Source organism: Athalia rosae, chromosome 3, assembly GCF_917208135.1.
Source record: "Athalia rosae chromosome 3, iyAthRosa1.1, whole genome shotgun sequence".
Taxonomy (NCBI): domain Eukaryota; kingdom Metazoa; phylum Arthropoda; class Insecta; order Hymenoptera; family Athaliidae; genus Athalia; species Athalia rosae.
The window spans coordinates 11,208,073-11,228,704 of NC_064028.1; the positions used below are offsets into that span (position 1 = coordinate 11,208,073).

General features: G+C 40.0%; 3 protein-coding genes across 6 annotated transcripts in view; all 3 read right to left on the minus strand.

Moving 5' to 3' along the window:
• The window catches only part of LOC105690082 (NAD(+) hydrolase sarm1), a 93,656-nt gene that overhangs the window by 35,223 nt on the left and 37,801 nt on the right, over positions 1-20,632 (minus strand). The gene's annotated exons all lie outside the window — the stretch shown is intronic.
• LOC125500191 lies at positions 911-5,706 on the minus strand. The gene is made up of 2 exons (XM_048651932.1): positions 5,248-5,706; positions 911-5,068 (listed from the first exon to the last, which is right to left on the minus strand). The coding sequence occupies exons 1-2, from the start codon at positions 5,446-5,448 to the stop codon at positions 4,766-4,768; spliced, it is 504 nt and encodes a 167-aa protein (XP_048507889.1). The 5' UTR covers positions 5,449-5,706; the 3' UTR covers positions 911-4,765.
• Positions 6,080-8,302, minus strand: LOC125500189 (thioredoxin domain-containing protein 6-like). The gene has a single exon (XM_048651931.1). It carries the CDS (start codon positions 6,768-6,770, stop codon positions 6,231-6,233), a length of 540 nt encoding a protein of 179 aa, XP_048507888.1. The 5' UTR covers positions 6,771-8,302; the 3' UTR covers positions 6,080-6,230.

Here is a 20,632-nt window from a genome sequence, read left to right on the forward strand (position 1 = left end):
TTCCGCCGCTCTGCGCGAAAAGTTGACGAACACAGGGCGCGTGTCGGTTTCCGTAAACATTGGTGCGATAATTATTGTCGCTTGAGGACGATGATGATGTCCTTGCGTAGTTCGTATCGCGGTTTGTTACAGTCGACGCCATATACCGTGCAGCCTGTGGGGAGCGAAAGATAAATTTATCGTTGCCGCAGCAGCACGCGAGAAGAAGAAGAAGAAGAAGAAGAAGAAGAAGAAGAAGAAGAAGAAGAAAGGACGCGACGTCGCGCGTCGGGTTGCTGAAAGTAAGTAGTGTGCGTAACGACCAGGTTAAAGCCAGCACGCGTCGCGACGTCGTAGTTTTCCTTATGTGAGTCACGCGTGTCGTCGGGGTCTTCTTCGTGTTGCCCATGTGCCGCCCGCCCTCCACATGAAACGAACGTACGCGGTGAAACTACGACGACGAGCGACGTCGCCGCTCTCCGTATCGACGTGAAAAGGGATAAGAAGAAGAAGGAGGAGGAGGAGGGAGAGGGGGAGAAAAAGACTGAGCGGATCTTCCTATTAATCTTATTTCGGGTTTACCGTACCCTTAAATAGGAACTATACAAATGTGTAAGAAATCTACATCATCGCCAGCTTAATAGATTGCGTCGAGACGTCTGATTTTCTCGGCGTCGCGACGCCCTCGCGGCGAGTAATAAGCTGACTCGGGCGGTTGTACATCACCTCATGGAGAAAAAAATTTGAAAAAAAACTTCGACCTCGCTGTACACCCAAATTTCGACAATTCCGTATAATCGGTGGACCTGATTCATCGGATCGAATGATGCGGCGCTTGTCTTTAGGATAATGGGGGGGGGGGAAAAAAAAAAAAAAAAAAAAAAAAAAATGAAAGTAATTTTTCCCCTACAGACGAAGAAAAAGAAGAACGAAAGTACGCGATTCGCAGCCTTGACGAATATCCGAGTGGAATCAAGTGTTTTCTACGAGGAGAGTAAAATTCTTTTAAAAAGAAAATATTCTTCTACGGTCTCGGTTGTCGCGTGGCTCGAAATTCTACGACGTTCAAGGGTCGTTGAGAAGTACCCCGAATCGCGCGGCCGCCGATTTTTCCAGTCTTTTACCTTTTCCTCGACGATTATTGTTCGTTAGCTCCGATTCCGCAGAACCGGCGTTACGATCGGCGCCGTTGGAACGTCCACGATACAAATAAATGTATAAAATAGAATTTGCCGCCGCACGGGTGCAACAGGTTATGACGCTATTTCCATCTTCAGCACGCTCTTCTCGTGCCGGAGGATAGTAAACGTCGCGTCGTTTCGTCGCGGAGTTAAGGCGAGACCGAAGGGTCTCTTGAGAAACCTTTTTTGCCGTAGAGTATCTACTTCGCTGCACACCGAACCGCCATCTTTTGCCGGTAATTTATATGCGCGAGAAATAAAAGGCTGCAACCGCGATAGCTCGAGCGACACCCTCGGCTCCGCTCCTATTTTTTGCTCTTCGTCTTTCTCTCTCCTTTCCGATCTCTCCTTTTAGTTTCCCTCCTCTTTTTTTTTCCTTCTACTTCTACGCTTCTTCTTTTTCTTCTTTCCTTATTCTCTTTCCTCGGAGTACGCGGTATCGCGAGTGGTGTATTTCACTCAGTTATAAAATTGCACCGCGAGGTACCTTCGTACATCGCGATATGACGCTGCAGTTTACGCCGGGCGAGCGACTAATTAGAAAGATAGGTACCGAACAAGTTTCTTCCAACAAGACTACGTTATACCTGTACATAGAAATTAAGCGGAGGGTCCAATTTATAACCTTGCCCGTACTCCTTTGCGAAATCAATTTGCGGTAACACCTGTTTTTTTTCCGATCGAATAAGTTATTCAATTATTCAATTTTCGAATCGTAAATCAATCCCCGTTAGAACGGACGATCGTGATTGATCGGCGACATTCGGTTACGCGGAAAAAATAATTGTCTTTATATGAAAACAGAATCGGAGAAAGAATGTAACGAATTGATCAGCCTTACATAATACATATAATCATGTACAGCGCGTACGACGGCGATCGTTAATTGCGATCTTACTTGTAATTAGTTTAATCGGATAATTACGAAACAAATGTTAACCAGCGTAAAAACGCCGCGTGCATATCACCTATACACACATGTAATCGCAGCTGCGTACGTTATCGGCAAATTTCAGCTGTCATTCCAATTCCACTTAAAATTAATCAACTTACATAGGTAGGCGTGCTCGCGCGTATAATTCTATCATACGTACGCGGGTTGCTTAAAAATATTAATAATTACAAATGCGACGATGAGAAGGATATATTTCTTTATTTTTTTCCAAGAAAAATACAACGATAAGAAGTTTATGTCAATATCGTACCTGTACTGGTGTCCGATAACGATTGGCGATATACGTATTAATTCCGATGCAACGAAAATCATCGAAGGTTTTCGGAATCGTATAATTTTATCGATAAACTGTAGGAAAATGGACATATATTTATACGATGATATATCATATCTACTGATATTGTTCCGTATAACGTCCGCCCTACAACCTTTCCATGAAATTCGACAATCAGCAATACCGACAAATTTCATCGGAAAATTGAATATTTTTCTTCTTTTCGTGTGAAAAACAGAGAGATCGAACCATTCCGACGCGAGTAAAAAATTTTCCGTCCGCCTCTTGAGTGCGAAGAAAAATATAGCCGTTCGATTAAAAAAACACGTCGAAGAATAATTTTTGTGCATATTATTCCGAGACTCCGGAGGAGCGAAAAAAAGAAGAAAGAAAAATCGCCCAATCCATATCGCGCTCGAGATTGATCGACGGTATATATATCGGCCGTTTTATGACCTACGAATGGCTGACTCACCCCATAAAGAATAATATATCGTTAGAACGGAGGTACGTGAAGTAAGTCGAACGTTCACGTATCGTTTTCGAGAAATTCTAGATAACAAAGGTGAGATCACCACCGGGGGAAAAATGAACGCTTCGAAGAATCGATCGTTAAAGAATAGCGAAAAACGAGAAATGTACTTTTGAAAATTTGAAACCTTCGAAATCTCATCGCCTGATAACGGACGTACGTGAGACGTCGCGATTCTCGACGGGGCACCGAGAGGATCGAACGCTGTAATTTTCCAGCCTCCGGACGCGATGGACCTTTGGGACCTTTGGGACCCGCGGAGTTCCGTAGAGTCGATGCCTCGAACTTAGCATACAATGAGAGCGTCTCGAATACGTTACAACGTGCGTCATCCCATCTGATTCAGTCTCGCAATCGGACAAACGGCGATACATAAGTTGCTTGAGAAAATTGTTCGTTACTAATATACATGTACCGTACATACCGTCGCTCATTCATCTTTTATGTATAGTGACTAATTTCTCAGGACTCGTTCGACTCGAACAATTGAACTTGCAGAAGGCAGGCGGCGTACCGCCAGATGAAATCAGATTATAGTTTCGCGGTTTGATCATCGCGTGAATTTTCGCAGTTGTTAATTGAATCGGTTATCGGAACCTTGTAATCCGGGACTCGAGTCATGAGGCGGTAGACGGGGACGTTGGCCGAGCCTTGTTGATCTTCGCGGCGTTAAAACATAGGCCGATTCGTCTGCTCGAAAGTCGTTCATGCCTCGTGAAATTGGCAGCGAACCAAATAAAGGAGAGGTAGTCAGCGATACCCCGTAATGATCTACATTGTTTCAACTCCATTTGCGGCGTATAATGTAGAATATGACTCCGGTTCCGCGGTGGACGAAAGTAACCGCGAGATGCAAGTAACGCTTATTACTATAAATCTGTTGTGCGATGTAACCGCGGGAATGACTTCATTAATTCATTCATTGGTACATTCATTCACTCGCTTACTCGTTACAGCGAGTGAAAAGAAAAAGAGAAAATACGTTCCATCGACCTCGAACGCGTTAGCTTTTTCGTTTTCAATTTCTCCAGTTTTGCTTTTATCTCTTCGGAACAATATGCGACAAAACATTATCTCGTCGTTATTCATATCCATGAGAAGAATCGCCGTGTAATGATTAATAAAACTCGCGATAATCCGAAGCGTATTTTTGACGTGGGCGGTCTCGTTTGCGTAATGTGAGTTGTTTTTTCTTTCTTTTTTTTCTTTTCGCATACAAACGAGATTCGCTGCGCTGATCGTGTGAATCATTGAGGGCGACGAGTGTGTAACTTGTAAGACGACGTGCATCGCTCGGATATTTCAATGACATTGGATTCGACGGACGTTCGTCATTGTTACCGAGTTTAATAACGATTAGGTGAGAAACTCGACCATCGAACGATTCGGATACGCCGATGAAATCTCGGAAGATTGTTCCGACGTAACAATTACCGCGAGAAACTATAATCAAAATACCGAGTCGACTTTGTACGCGAGACCAAAGGCGGTGCGGTGTCCGTGTAGCAATAGTCGCGGACTTGTAGCCGTGCGTGCATAATCGCCAAGTTTCGCCAACGGAGAATAAAATCACGATGATTATATCGAGGATAATAATAACGTGGAGACGATGCGTTTGCGAATTATCTCCGTGTATCTAATGTCGCGAACTGGTGGCTACCGTGATTTCCTTTTTACCGCAGCTGAGTTAGTTTCCGCTTGATTCATTGCTGCTGTAGGCGCCCAGTCGATCGTTCGGAATTCGTTACGACTTTAAAAGGAATTATTTTCCTTCACCCCGCTATGTGCGGCCGGAATGGAAACGGCGAAATCACCGGGAGACGCGACGGGTTTGTTCCGAAATATTAGAACAGAGGATCGAAGAGCGGGCCTCCGTCGATTCCTTCGTAGTTTTCGTCCTCTTCTTCGTATTCTTCGAAATCGTACTCTTCCTCGTCCTCTTCCGTGTCAGCGTACAGGCCGCGCTGCAATTCCATCGGCAGTTCATCGACAGCCCCTTCGGGAAAGTAGAGCTCGATCAGTTCCGCGGTTTCCTCTTGACTTTGGCTTTCGAAGTAGGGCTCGATGCCGGCGAAGCCCAGAAATGCCTCTTCGCTAACGTATTCCAACACCACGACGAACACCTCGTACCCCGTTTTGTACTTCACCTGGAGGAGAGAGGCGATCTTCTTTCAATGTCCCGTCGAGAGAGAGAGAGAGAGAGAGAGAGAGAGAGAGAGAGAGAGAGAGAGAGAGAGAGAGAGAGAGAGAGAGAGAGAGAGAGAGAGAGAGAGAGAGAGAAGAGGCGGCTGGATAATTTCGATAGCGAAAATCATCGCAATATAACCTGCTTCTCGAAACTCTCCGGTGACGAAGCGATCCTCTTGGCGATCGGCGGATTGTCCATTTCGAAAACCCCGAAGCGGTCAACGGCTTCCGAATAGGCGTCGACGGCTTCGGATAATTCCTTAAGTTTGTTCGCTTCGAATTTGAAGAAGCACTTGGGTAACGGCGGCGGCGTTTCTTCGTACGGATGAGAAATTTCCATGTAATGCGGGAATATCACCTTGAAAACGTGGACTTTACTTCTGGCCTAGAAATCGGAAACAACGACGCTCGCATGAAGAAGTTCAGCGATCAGCTTCGGACGATGTCGATTTTACCTGAGGGGGGACCCAAACCGCCGGATAAGATCTTTGAACGTCCCCTTCGACGTCGGGATCTGGTTCGTGGACGTGCACGTGTCGACTCGCGAAATCTTTTTCGTAGACAGTTCTCGTGGCCGGTATCAAGGAACCCGCACCGTGTACCAACGGAGGCGGTTCGTCGTAGATTATTTTTAACAAGTAGTTCTCCACGTCGTTTATCTCGCGCGTTGGACAGTTTTTCGAATTTTCCTCCGGACACGCCGCCGGGTACTTGACCGGCCAGTCGGGGTGGGGTGGTCTGCCCTTCAGCCTCATCACCATACACTTTCCGTCGGTTAAACCTGTGCAGAAATCGGAGTCCGATTTTTCTCGCGTCCATCGCCTCGGTCGATACTCACCGAACACAACGTCATCGGTCAGTTCAAAGTCGCTCTCGACGAACATGTCCTTTATAATGTCCTCGTCCAGTTGGAGGCGGACTTCTTCGACCACTTCGAAACACTGTTCGAATAAATCATTGACCAATTCGCAGTAAGGCGGGGAGTTTTTCTTGTCTCTGGGGTTGCCTTCCTCGTCGACGAAGACCCACGGGTAGAGGAGGAGCGCGTTTTCCTCGCTGAGTTCGCACATCATCTGGCCGAGCATCGCCTCGTATCTGGCCCGTTTTTCGGCGTTTTCTTTGTCAGCGATCACTTTTTCTTTGGCGAGCCTTGAATTCGCGGTAACGTGGTTCAGTGAACATCGACGAAACAAATAGTGCGCGCACTACTGATAAAAATGGCGACCTTCGTTCCTCGGAAATCTCCCATCGCTTCTGCTCTTCGGGGCCTCGTTCGGACGCCGGCAGACTCCATTTGGGGGGCTCGTCGCGTTGCAGCCTCCGTATTTCGTCGATCAAAAGTCTGCTGAGATCTGGACAGTGCGCGCCGAACATCATATTGACCATGGTGCCGTTCTGCAGGAACATCCAAACGGGCTCGCTTTTCCCCCGAAATCGTTGGAGGTCCGTTATTTCGTCATTTCTCGCGACCGCGTAGCTCAAAATGTCGCCGCCGAGTTCCATTTTTATTTTTTTCAGGCTACTGATCATCGCCGTGCACGGGCCACTCCAGTCGGAATAAACGTCGACCAAAACTAGACCCTTCCTCGCCAAAATCAGCGTCCATTCTGCGTCGATCGCCACCTCGGTTTGCAGGGCTACCGGCCCAGCCTTTTTCGCCATCCTGACTCGAAGCTATTTCTGTTCACTTTCGTACCAACTCGTACGTTCAACTCGGTGACAGAACAAAAATTCGCAAGACAATCGACGATCGACTCTTACCGCCAACTTCAGGCGTTCGGATTGTCTCGTAGTCCGGCTTCGACGGTGATTCGTTTACGGATATGTTCGCGACGTAAAATAAATGGCGGCACGAACTTTTGTCCCCATAAATCTGGAGTTACGATATTATTGACTCTGGTCCGAAGTATCGCATCGTGACTTTGGTGGAATTCGGTTTTAAAAGAGTGGAATGAATGACTAACCGGGAACACGAGTTCGTACGTATTTTTTTTTTGTATTTCATTTTTTTTTTTTTCATTTTTTTTTTCATTTTTTTTTCTGTTCAAAACACGAGAGTCGCACAGTGTAGTTCAGCGGTTCTGCGCTCATATACCATGTAAACAAGTTCAAATTTCTCATGTGATACAGTCACTTTAAAGCACGAACTGATTCTCACGTTCGGAGCAAAAAGGGATAACCCAATACGTGCCGTGGCTACTGCGATCGCTGATCCGGCAGCTCTTGGAAAAATATGAGAATTAATATTTTCACGTTATAACCTGGAGTACGCAACTGGCGTTGACTCACATTCTCCGCATCCATACGAAATAAATTTTTCCATTTCAATATTTTGCATAATCGGAAATGCGCGATGTGTTACGTCGAAACGTCGAGCTGATTCAACTTACGTATTTATAGTAACGCACACTCCCATATTTTTCAACTCATCTGTATTCGTTTCGACTCGATTCTCACGTGTTCGTACATACGCGATCGAGTCAAACGCTGAATAGAGCCTACAGCGGAGCGTGGGCCGATATTCCGAACTCGGTATGACGAATAATTGCGATCCCTGAATTTGTCATGTTTCGAAGCGAAGGAAATCCGCGCTTCGATTATTTTCTTTTATTTTCTTTTCTTTAGCTCAGAGATCGTTCTACTGTCGGTATTCTCGGTTTTTTATCACCGCCTAAATAATTTCTGCATATTACGTTTCAAGAAGATAAAGATTCGAAGACACCCGGTTAGAAGAATCACAAATTTTCTCATGACGTGTTAGCGTCTCGCTCTCGTTCGGAATGCCAATTAATCGACAGGTGACTTAACGAATGCAAAAATAACGCACGCCTACCAGACAGGAGATCGCGAATGACTCAGACGATGTTTGTTATTATTTTACAAGTGATTCAATTCCGATCGAATGGGGTGATAATCGCGAGTCTCCTACGTTTCATTTTCGATGCATCTATAACAAAACACAACAAAAGCATTTTGCAAGTGATTTACAAGAATTACAGGACGTCGCGCGTACGCCGACGAGGGTTCGACGATCTCCGTGTTGATCAGTCGTTCGAGTCTGTCGCGGACAGCGTGTGGAACGATCGTCATTTTTTCATTCCCAGAATCGTATCTTCGTTGAAAGTGAATTAAAAAGAAAATAAAAGAAAAGTCAGAAAGAAAATATTTTCAACAAAGAGACAAACGTTCACTTGTTCTTCTTACCTCTCTCCCTTCATTTTCAATTTTCAAACAAACGTCGCTCAAGGATTTCCGTTTATTCGTTCATATTTTTCCTTTTCTTTCCTTTCAAATATGCGCAATTCCCCTCAGTTATAAACGTGCGTATGTTCTTGGCTACGCTTTGAAACCGGAAGGGCAAATGACATTCTTAACGAGCGTCAACTTTCCTCCTTTCTCTCGTTAAATGAAATTAGGAACACAAGCGTTGCATGAGAATCCTGATCGCTGTGACTAACCGGCTCTTTTTTAATCGTGTCAACCGTTTGTCCTACGGTTACGTCTTGAATACTAAACAATATCTTCCGCCCGCGATGCATCAGACGGTGAACAATTCCACGGATCATCTACAATTGAACTCGGGGGTCAGAGTTTCTAAAACAAAAAATTAAGAAATTAAAAAAAAAAAAAAAAAAAAAAAAAAAAAGCAAAGAAAAACGGTAAAATTACGCTCTCTCATGTCCACCCGATTCGGTGTTTTACATTTTGACTGGATGATTTTTTTTATCTCAGGAACAATCCCGCGATCATGTCTGCATAATTTCAAGTCCGGTTACGCAGCTGCGATCGTTGAGACTAGTTTAATTTCCGTAAAATTCGAGGTCGCTGGCTGCGCCGCCCCGCCTTCCGTTACATTTGCGATCGCGAATCTTATGCATCTCATAGCTACGAGTGCGTATATCGTACCTGTGCTTTCGTACGCTTACAGTACCTCCGTAAATATATTCGTGCGAAGGAGATATATCCGTACTTCTCAGAATATTGCGTCCCACTTAACAAGACGCAATCCATAATAAGTTAGCAGCATCGGCGTTAAACGTCAGTTACAGCTGCAGATAGGTATACGCACTGCTAGCCGCGCGAGAATCAGAAAGTGTATGTCAAATTTGACTTGTTGCACATATGACGCTTATACGGAAATGCATCGTACACGCAGCCGAAAAGAGTACCACGTGACAAATTCCTTGTTATTTCCACTCTTGGATGAATTGTCATCGCAAGATAACCCTGAGGGCGAATCACTTGCGAATCATCATCTTGGATCATCACAGAAAAGAGAGAGAGAGAGGGAGAGAGAGAGAGAGAGAGAGAGAAACCGGTTTCGGTGCGAAGACTGCATAAACGATAAGTTGGAGAGCTGAAAAATCCGATTCTCACGATTTCTTGTTATAAAGAATTATTACGTATAAAAAGCTCGTCGGTAGAAAATTAATTTTGCCAATCTGCACATCGTGGGTTGTAGGAGTGGCTGAACGGATTAATGTATATTTTTCGTTCAAAGGATTATGGGTTACACGACGTTGAATCGATCTCTCGAGGTTTCAAGGAATCACCTATTTGCAGATTTAGTTATATTGATTTCGATTTCTTTTTTTCTTTCTTTCTCTCAATTTTTTTCTCTTTTTTTTTTCATAAACTGAGTAAGACAAAATCGAGTGGGTGTTTAGTAGAATAATAAAATCATCAGCTTTTCGCGCCATATCTGACTAAAAATAACATCGTCTTCTATCGAGTCATTTATCCGATTCTCTGAACCATTCTGGTCCTGCCAAAAGACTATAATAACAACCATATAAAATAAACAAAATAATTTTTACATATAATACGTATGATGTGATTCGTTGTCGCGGCATTCCGGGTCGTCATACTTCTGATTCGTATTAATTTTTGAAGAAAAAAACAAGTAAAAAACTGAAATAAAAACTTTTCTAATCTCGAATACGATACGTGCTATATAAGTAGACATACTATAGGTACATACATACCTACATGTAATTCTACTAAAAAGAGCTCCTGGTTCGTGTTTTGCAACGCGATATTCACATTCGTGTAACTTACATACTATATAACGTAAGCTGAACAAGCAAAATGTGTCACATTTCAATAAGGACATTAATTTGTTTTTTGATTCCTTTCTTTATCTGCAGAAATTCGTCACAACGACACGTGTTCAGCAGAAAAAAAAAATAAGAATAAAAAGGAAGAATAAAATAAAAAATAGAAGACGTTGAAAAAAAATTTGACAAGTCACTCACCCAATGATTTCATAATATTGATATATTTCATCCCCCCCACCACTGCAAATAAAATACACAGTGCAAACGACGAATTGTAAAAATACCTGCCTGCGGTTTCAATGAAAATATATACCTACCTACGTGCCTATAATAAAACATTGAGATATGAAATTAAATAATATACCTATTCGAATACATAAAGAACACTGGATTGCACATTTGGGCGGCGGTTCGTCTGACGATGAGTATAATAATCGATAATAATTAGTGATCGCCGATCACGTTGTCGAAAGTCTTTTGTCGGTCTTCAATTTTCGGTCGGTCGGCATTCGACGGCAGAAGCAAAATAGAAAAAAGCAATAAATAAGCCGAAAACAAGTGAAATTAAAAAGAAAACAATCTGCCTCAATTAAGCAATCGATTTACGGCACATCTACTCCGTCCACGAACAAATTAGCTATTATAATACCGATTGCATTCGTCCGCAATCAAGTATTGTGCTGACACTATATACTACTTGCTTGGTAACCATGCATATGTTTTGCAACGTTACGGAATTTGTGTCACGTAAGTGGATACGCATATGTAGAAAATTTACTTCTGGGTTCATCGGAGTTCATTAAAAAAAACAAACAAAAAAAAACGAACAAAGAATATAAAAGGAAAATGTTTGCAAGAAAAAAATATATATATTTTTTTTGTCGCCAATGAATGCGGTAATCATTAGGTGCGCGCGAAACCCAGAGGTTGAAAATTTAAACGCGGGTCGTTTATAGTTCGCTGTGGGTTTTTTTTTCTTTTTTTTTTTTTAATTCTTTCTAGTCTAGATTTATTATATAATTTATAGTTATAAAACGCAGGAACGAGGTGATCACACGAGTCTGAACTAGGAGGCTAGACGAGAATTAGGCTGCGTCGTAAAACTAACAGACTAACTAACTAACTGACTAACTAACAATAAGTTAAAATTAAGTATGGAGAAGAATAATAATAAGAGAGAAGCGAGAAGAGATGCGAATTACGCGTAACGACCGCCCGCGCCGCTCTAGGAAACGACCGCGTTAAAGTTCATCTAATCTTTGCTCCCGATCTCGTCGGATACGAGAAACATAAGCTCGCATATTTTCTTATCTGAACGATTAGACTCTCCAAGCCTAAAGTGTACACAACCTAAACTTGGCCTCTCCTATTATTTCGCATTTTTTACACAATTTCGCGATCGACATTTTTCTCATTTTTTTTTTTTTTTAATAAATTTAAAAAACCAACCATATTGAAAAAATTTCTTCAAACACTTATCGATTCTTCACACGTATACACAATAAATGTAATGATCTGTAAACATGCTACCTACCAATTTTTTTTCCTATTAATTAATTTTTTTCATTTTTCATGCGATGCGGTCGAAATAATTGACTCGATAGTAAAAGATATTATAGCTGCAGGGGTATACCTGCAGATAATCGACACCAATTGCACTTTTTTGTGGTCAACCGGCATACGCTCGCGATTATTATTATCTTTTACTACTCTCGTTAACAGGTTGTAATAAATGAAATCCGACTTATCCGTGCACTCGAGGCTATTATACATCAGCGTCAAAACGAGTGAATACCACATCGTTTACGCGTAGTTAGAACAGATCATATGCTACATTGTTATCATCATGCATGCGGTCTAATACGATCATTTGCTACATCTCTGATCTATGCGGTAGGTAATAAAATCTATAATACGCGCGCGAATTAAATAATTGGCCACCGCCATCTATTGTACATGTACGATATACGTGTATACCTATGCATACGTGTATGTTACACATACACACGGTCGGAATAAATTACATAATCGTCCGGAAAAACGCGACGAACGGGATGCGGATACAGCAATACCTATGATAAATTTTCACTGATTAATAAAAAGAAAACCATTCGCGATAATGACAATGGATAATAATGACAATGCGATCGCTTCGAGAATCCGAATCCGCAAGCGAAATTGATCCATCTATAAAATTGATCGAGTAAAATTGATAAATCTACGCGTTACAATATGATCCATGTCTGATTGTGAGGTAAATCTGACGAATGGATGAATAAATAAACAAAATGCTTCATTTCCACGACAGCTGTATTTACCGTCGCGAATAATTATTCGTTCGGTTCACTGCGGAGACTGCATCTCTCGTGACAAAAAAAAAAAAAAAAAAATACCGCGTCGGTAATCTAATTATACGAAACGAAAATTTATACCTGTTCCATCTGAACACCTGTAACTTACGCAACCCGATAATCATATTTGTAACACGCTGTAGCATGTCCGACTGAAATTTCGAAAATTCGAAGAAAAATTCAAAACAAAAACCAAGAAAAACGAATTACTCGCGAGGAAAAAAAACTGCACATATACATATAACCTGCCATTACGTAGTGGATACCGAATAACAATAACAACAACAACAACAATAGTAATAATAGTACGACAGTAGATCGTTAATGACAACAATGATAATAATAATAGACGAATTGAAATAATAATTTCTCTACATTGGAAACTCAATATGGAAGTTTGGATACGCATCAGTCGTAATATCTTGTCGCACTGAAAATCAGATGGCGTATTCAAAAAATGGATCGAGATAATCGAATTTCCTGATAAGTATATTGAATTAGACGACAAATTGTATACCTGAATTTTCCGATTTTAGAAAAATTTTCTACGATTTTTTTTTTTTCTAGCTCCGGTAGATATTTTTGAAAACATAGACGTTTTTCATCAATTTTTACAGCCACACTTGGATCATTTATAATTTACCGTCAATAAATCAGCAAAAATTGCATAATACAATATGCATGGAGTTTCGTAACATCCGTAACACCCATTAACGCGCTATTTATATGTTCGACTAATTGCTCTGTAGATATATAAATATATAATGTGGATATTGTATACCTGCAGCGCCACAGTCATCCTTGAGACATCTCCTAATAGGTGCGACTCGACCGTAACGAATACGGAATATAAAAAAATTTTCCTCTATGTCTTTCTTCTTTTTTTCCCCACAACGATCAACGCGTCGATAAAATCAAGAGAAAAAAAAATGTATACACACACATTGTAATAATAATGGCGAAGCGTCTTTTTTTTCCTCTAATTTTGTTATTTCTTTCTTTACGTTTTTTCCTTCGATTTTGGTAAGTTTCGGATCTTGAAGAGAAATGAGTCAAAAGACGGAGATTCTAAGATAATCGAACGCATATCGATTACGTCAAAGTTTAGGTAAATAAAATATTGCAGTAGGTACAAGCGGACTACTTCTTAGCTCTTTTTTTGTTACTTTTTCCTTTTTTTCCACCAATCATCAATTCAAATCTAAAATCTAAATTTTTATACGATTAGGTACCGACAGATGCAGGATTTGAACAATGAATTGTATTTATAATAAAATAAACATGTGCTGTAAATTTTTCGGAATAAAAACTTAATTTATACTTTTTGCATATGGATACGTTCGTACAACATCGTCATGCCCTTACAACATGGATAAGCAAATGGCATAATTCGTTTCATTCATAACCGGCGCAGGTATGTTAATAATAACGCTATAACGTATATGTACGTTCCCGTATTACATATGCTCGTATACTTATATACCTACTTTTCGTAATATGGATTGATGTTTCCGACGATTAGATTCAAACATTATTTTGTATGCACGGTATGATCTCCTCTGTTATACAACTATTATATCCATACGACGCTTGAATCGTCATTATCCGTACTGACAATTTCAATTAACCGCGTTTTATTTTTTCTCATCTTTTTCGTTCTCTTTCCTTCTTTTCTCTCTCTTTCCACCGTACAATTTTGCTATTTTCTTTTTTTTGAAAATCACAAATCACCATCGCACGGTATGTACGTACCTACATTCCGCGTTACCTTGTATGTCGCGGCAAATAATTTTATTCAACAAAAAATTATTTGTTTAAGAGAAAAAAAAAAAAAAAATTATGCGCAAATATACGCGAAGTGAATTGATTTACGGTTTAGGTGTCGGAATGAGAAAGAATTTCATCTATAATTGTAAGAATTTCCTCAGGATGAAATATCCGCAGGAATACCGTGTCACTCTACTCTGCGATGTATGAAAATCGATATATCGCATTCGCGCGTAGTCATAAAAAATGAAAGTACCGCACCACGTACTTTTTATATAGGATGCATTATTTTACATATATATTTACATTGCATCGTTACAGATATATGACAGCCATAATTACGTATCGGTTGAAATGCAGTGATGAAATAAGTATATATATATTCTTAATATCGTAAAAACAATATATAACCGTCAAACTTGTTCAAGATATTGGTATATAGATATACATGTATATATGTGCACACATATGTACATACACAACCGTAATCATGCGTGCATGCACAAGTTTCAATATTGAAACGGTAGGTAATTCGCAAATATAAATCAATAAAGAACCGTAAAAATTTCCACGATATTACAGTACTCTGCAAGCGGACTCGGAAATAATCGCTTCTTTATGATCGTTGATAATTATTATAATCATTCCGACAATAACTTTAATAATAATAAAAATAATATAGCCGCTCGGACCGCGAAAAATACCTCAGGTCTACGGTAAATTACGTATACTTTCTTCGTAAAATAGGCCAGGGTGAGACGCGAGACGTCGGGCTATACCGTAAATCATCCCTATATTATACACACATACGTATATGCGCATAGCAATGTTAACCGTTTACTTGCAAGCCATATGCATATAATATTATTAACGATGAATAAATTCATTTAATCCGTGAGGTGGATCGCTGTAGGTATAATGATGTATATAAAAAACCGGTAAACTCGTCACACACCCCGTACATTGGCGTAAATTTTGTTATTTATCTATTTATCATTATCCGCGTAACCTAACCTAACCTAATATATTTGTTGTCCGTCGTACGGACTGGACGTTTTCTTTTCTTTTCTTTTTTTTTTCTTTTTTTCTTTTGATTCCACTGCAGGTATATAGCAACAACAATGTTTCATGTATTACATGAACATCATTGTAACGGTACATATGTACATCGTACGTATATGTATGTACTAGAGTATATATAACAGAGAACAAAACCGCGCGTTGCGGCATAAATAATTGCCGCAGAAGCAATAAAACCGTGTTTGTCTTGCAATTGGAACACGTACCGAGAACCCGGAATTGGACATCGTCCTCAATTCCGACATCTGCATCGTTCTCGTTTCATTGCAAAACTCGACAGTGGACCGAAAAAAAATACAATATATTGTATTTAAAAAGAAGAAAAAGATTAATCGTTATCCGTCGCCGCGCTTAAGAACGAACGTTTCTCAAATTATCCTTATTGTATAATAAACAGAAAGGAATCTGCCTACTACGTATACCGCAGCTGTGCAAATATGCGTGTAAATGATTTAGAACATATTTGATTGGATATCAGAGGAAAGACAACAACAAAAATATCGGACAATTTAAATCCTGCGAATATTAATACGCTATTTGATTACGGAATTAAATGCGACGTCCCTATATGTACGCACATATAACATGTATACTTATTACGCAATAATAATAATTGTATGCGATTGTCCAGTTCAAGCTGCAATTAAGAGATTATATTTGCCGTCGCATTGCAACGATCTTGAATTATCAGACACTAAAGTATATAATACGTATACGTGTGTATTATGTATGAAGTAAAAACGGTGCGATCGTTTATATCGTACGTTATACTTTCATTTTACTCGCATTGTGATGTTGCTGAAAGAAAAACGAATAGAAAAACCACAAAAATTAATGCAAATTACAAAAAAGAAAAAATTGAAAAATCCGATTATTATTCTTTTCCCAAAAATCACGTATAGAAGGCGTGTATTTAATGTATATCTATATATGTATATAATATCTTATATCGCATGAATGAACGATTCAGACGATCCGGAAACTATTTTTTTTTCTTCCTTTCTTTTTAGTTATAATTGCATAACATCAGCGCGTAATATATTAACACGTCACACAATCGTCCTACGCGCTACATACGTTATATACACGTACGTATATATGTGTATTATGTACGGATATGCGTAGGTATACATGTATAAACCTATACCTACAAAAATTGCGTCCCTGAACTGCCCACACGGCGCGTACGTTAAAAAAAAAAAGAAAAGAAAAGAAAAAAAAGATTTAATGTATAATTGTCTTTAAATTCGTTGATTCTTTCGTTCAGGGGCATAAAAAAATCTCGTCCTTGGTCTCCAATAATTCAAGTGTTCGCGATATCCTCTGATTATAAAGAATGAAGAGTATAACGCGATTGAGGCGTACTTACATATACAGAGTGGACAACGTGAAATTGCGCACCCAGATTTTGTGCGCAAGCGTGAATCAAAACGACAGCCGAATTCATCAGCTGCTAGCGTGTTGTACCAACAGCCTCAGATTTTAGCTATAGCTGTCAAATTGTCGATCACCAATACAGCTGAGATCGCGATATTTAAATGTGACTGAGGTATGTTGTGTCAGGTGAATAATGCAGCACAAAACCAGACACAGATAATTAGGATGGCATAGCATCAAATAAAATTGATCAATTGAATGAGAGATTAATTAAATGTCGACAGAAATACACGCATTGAAAAGTTCAGGTTAGGTCCTTGTATTTGACAGCTAAATCTGAAAGCGGAGTGTTGTTGGACATTCTGCGAAACAAATGCCGACGGTCGCGCATGTGCAAATGGGGTGCGCAATTTCACGTTTATACGTACGTAATGGCGCGATAATATTAATACAGACGGCGGAAGTTGCAAAGATTTATTTATTTCTTTCCTTATTTCAAGTTTGTTTAAGAAACGAAACGAAGAGTCGCAATAAAATACGCTACCGGTAACACAGAAATTCTCTTTCTGAAAAAAAAAAAATAGGAAGAAAAAGAACTCGCACTAATCTGCGTTGTTAATTACACCGTCGGTCGTTTGGTGCGGGCTCTTCTATAGGTACCCTGAGGATTTTTTTTTTTTTTTTTGTACTTCCCACGTATCGAAGAAGAAAAAAATCGTCGAGGTTGCCGGGATGTGGTACGATGGGGGGAGAAGGTAATGAAAATTAAAAAAAACCAAAAGAAAGAATAACAAAAATGAAAATGAAAATGTTGAGGATCGAGCACCGCGCCAGATAGATTTTTCCAAAAATATAGGTACTATACACTATATACGAACAGATTATTTATCGGATATCCTCTGCGACGCAGAGAAATTGATTCCTAATGATGCAGATACGCGTGTATATCGAGTTTTACCGCAATCGTGTATTTTTCTAACATTAACCTATGAGTTATATGAGATTGCAGCGGTTAATCGAGCGGTACGCCGTATTGCAGGTTATGTCGGTCCGTCACCATAATTACCATACAACATAAAATAAAAGCGGTGATTTCAAACAACTTTCGTACAACTTCAATAATCCGGTAAATTAAATGCGGGATTAATTGTAAGTCGTAAAAATATTAAATACCCGTCTGCGTATATATAAACGCGTGTCGTACCGCCTGGTGACGACGAGATATCGCTCATTTTTTTAACCTGCGCCAGAGGAAATTGACGATGAAAGAAAAAAAAAAAAAAAAAAAAAAACAACAACAACCAACCGAAGGTATGATTCGTTACCCAGAATCGTGGATGTAATTCTTCTATTGCGATGATACACCTATACCCTTGAAAACTATCGGCGCGACGGAGTATGAAAATTTCGTTACGGCTGTGAGATTTTGTGTAACTTTCAGAGGTGAGGATCGTAAATCTGATATTTTATCTGCGGACGCTAAGCTGGGTTGGTTTCAGTTTTACGAGACGAATAATAAGAATAAATCGGTTAAGACATTCGTAGACATGTGTATACCTTCAACTCCTATGTGGTACCTACCTGTGCGATATTTCTCGAGTTTTCATTTATTAACATTTGCATTTTTTATTCATTCAGCTTTTTTCTCAAGCGGAAAGATCCGGGCCGCTTGCACAGGTATGTAGGTACATATTTTCGAAACGAATGTGACCCTTGACTCGACAAGTCGAAATTTAGTAGGCTCATGCCACGCATCCGAACGTTCGAGGATCGTAAAAAAATTCTAACAAAACTTGCGAACATCCTTTCGAATATAATATTATGTAGCAGTAAAATATTTTGCAACAATTCACCGATTTTTTTTTTTTTTTTTTCAAAAGCTCCCACTTATACTTTCGTCGTTCGTAGTTTTACACATCATACATTTCTCGAACGAGCTGCAGGCCGCCTGATTCGATGATATAAATTTTCGACGATTTACTGCGACGTGGTTTACACTTCAAAGATTTTATAAATGACCCGGACTCTGTAACGTCATCCGCGATACCCGATGCGCGATTAGTGATGAAGGAGACAAAAAAAAAACAACTTTGATTTCCCGCGATATATGTAGATATACCGTGTATATGAAACGTGTACCTGCATCAGATATTTCCTTTTTTTTTCCATCTGATTGAATGACTTTTCCAAATTTGAAGCAGAAACGTTATACCTGGGAAGTTACTCACCTGAAACAGAAAATTGGATGGAAAGCGATCAGAAAATGCAATTAGGTACACTGATTTCGGAGCGAGGACTTCAATTTTTCTATTCATTAAGTATATCGGTCGTTATTGAAGATCTCCGATGTTCACGAGGTTGTTCAAAATAACGAAAATATAGGTGTTCATTTTTTTTTAATCTCATTTTTTTGCAACGGTTGCTTAAAGACGACAACAATAAAATGAAAAATCTTTTTCAAACCGCTACTTTATAGAGTGTGCTTAGCATCCTCCAGGTACAATTTTGAAACCATGCCAAAATTTTCTTCTTCAAAAGCATTCCGAAATTACCTACTATAACTATGTGAATATTTCGAAGTGAAACAGTAATTTCTGGCTCGGATCAGACCAGAATTAATGATTCGTGGTAACTAAATGGGATCGCATCATCTCCAATTTTTTGTCGCAATATTATCGTAGATTAATGTACTCCATTTTCTTTTACTGTACGAGTAAGAAATTTGACAGAAAAAAAAAGATTTCATTTTAACGATGCGAAAAAATTAAACTGACGACGACGATGATGATGATGATGCCGATAGCGAAAAAGGGGTGCAAATAAATGATCCATAGCTATACAACATCGTAAATTTGCATCTGAACGTTACCAGGTACACGTACAGTGCTATATATTTATTCAGGATTACAGTAACGTTGGCAAGTCAACCAAGGCTAGCCAAAAGCGTACCTACTTCTATTTCTACGCACTAAGAACAATCAACCGAAATATTCTATGGTCAGGGAACCGTGTGTTATTCAGTTGTTCGGATAATTTCTTGTGGAAATAAATTGAACGAAACCAACCAAACGTGTAAAATTTCTGGCGGTAGAACTGGAAATTCGCAAAACGAAAGAAACGCTCAAAATTTCGCCAACTTATCGACGATCGACGTGTCGAAGAACCGTTGGTGTAAATCGATCGTTAAAACGACCGAATGTTAGCGATATTGTACGAACGATTTATCCGATGGATATGGATGAACCGCATTATCTTCATCTCCATCAACGCGGTATTGGCTGAAAGTGCAATTAAGGCTGGGATCCATAAAACCGAGCATGGCGGTGGGTATACCACGTGCAATAAACATCCATCGAATCGAAATAAAGTCCGTCCATTCAGCCCAAGCGTTACGGACTCGGCATCGCGATAATTAATGTGCGAGCTAATGATAACGGTGTCCATTTCGTTCAATAACGGTTGCGGTGCGGGTGGTGCGAAACAACGAAGAAACTAATAATCGCGATCAACCGACCGTAGTAATACACTAGCGCATGCGATATCACGGATGATCGATGCGTTTCGCACTCAACTGCAATCATATCTTTTTGTTTTGATCGCATACAATACACACCCGAGCAATTTCAATTCGCACGCGTTTTTAATCGTTCCTCAACAACCTACGTGTAGCGATAAAAAAAACACGCGAATTACAATGAACGCGTTTGCAGACAGAACGTGTCGGTCTATAGCGTGGAAACCAGTCGCGGCAGACCATAACATTGCCACGTTTTCTTTGTCATTCGAATAGTTCACGAGATACTTCGAGAGACGGCAATTATTTAGGAACTTGAATTACCTATAGCTCCGCATACGTTGGTGGTCGTCCGGACGAAGAAGTTATCCGATATTT

Excerpts from the sequence above, each read along its gene's own strand:
- LOC125500191 (XM_048651932.1), bottom strand. The coding sequence starts at position 5,448 with ATGGAAATTTCTCATCCGTACGAAGAAACGCCGCCGCCGTTACCCAAG. Across the intron at positions 5,069-5,247 it reads CGGAGAGTTTCGAGAAGCAG|GTGAAGTACAAAACGGGGTA; the intron begins GTTATATTGCGA and ends TCTCTCCTCCAG.
- LOC125500189 (XM_048651931.1), bottom strand. The coding sequence starts at position 6,770 with ATGGCGAAAAAGGCTGGGCCGGTAGCCCTGCAAACCGAGGTGGCGATC.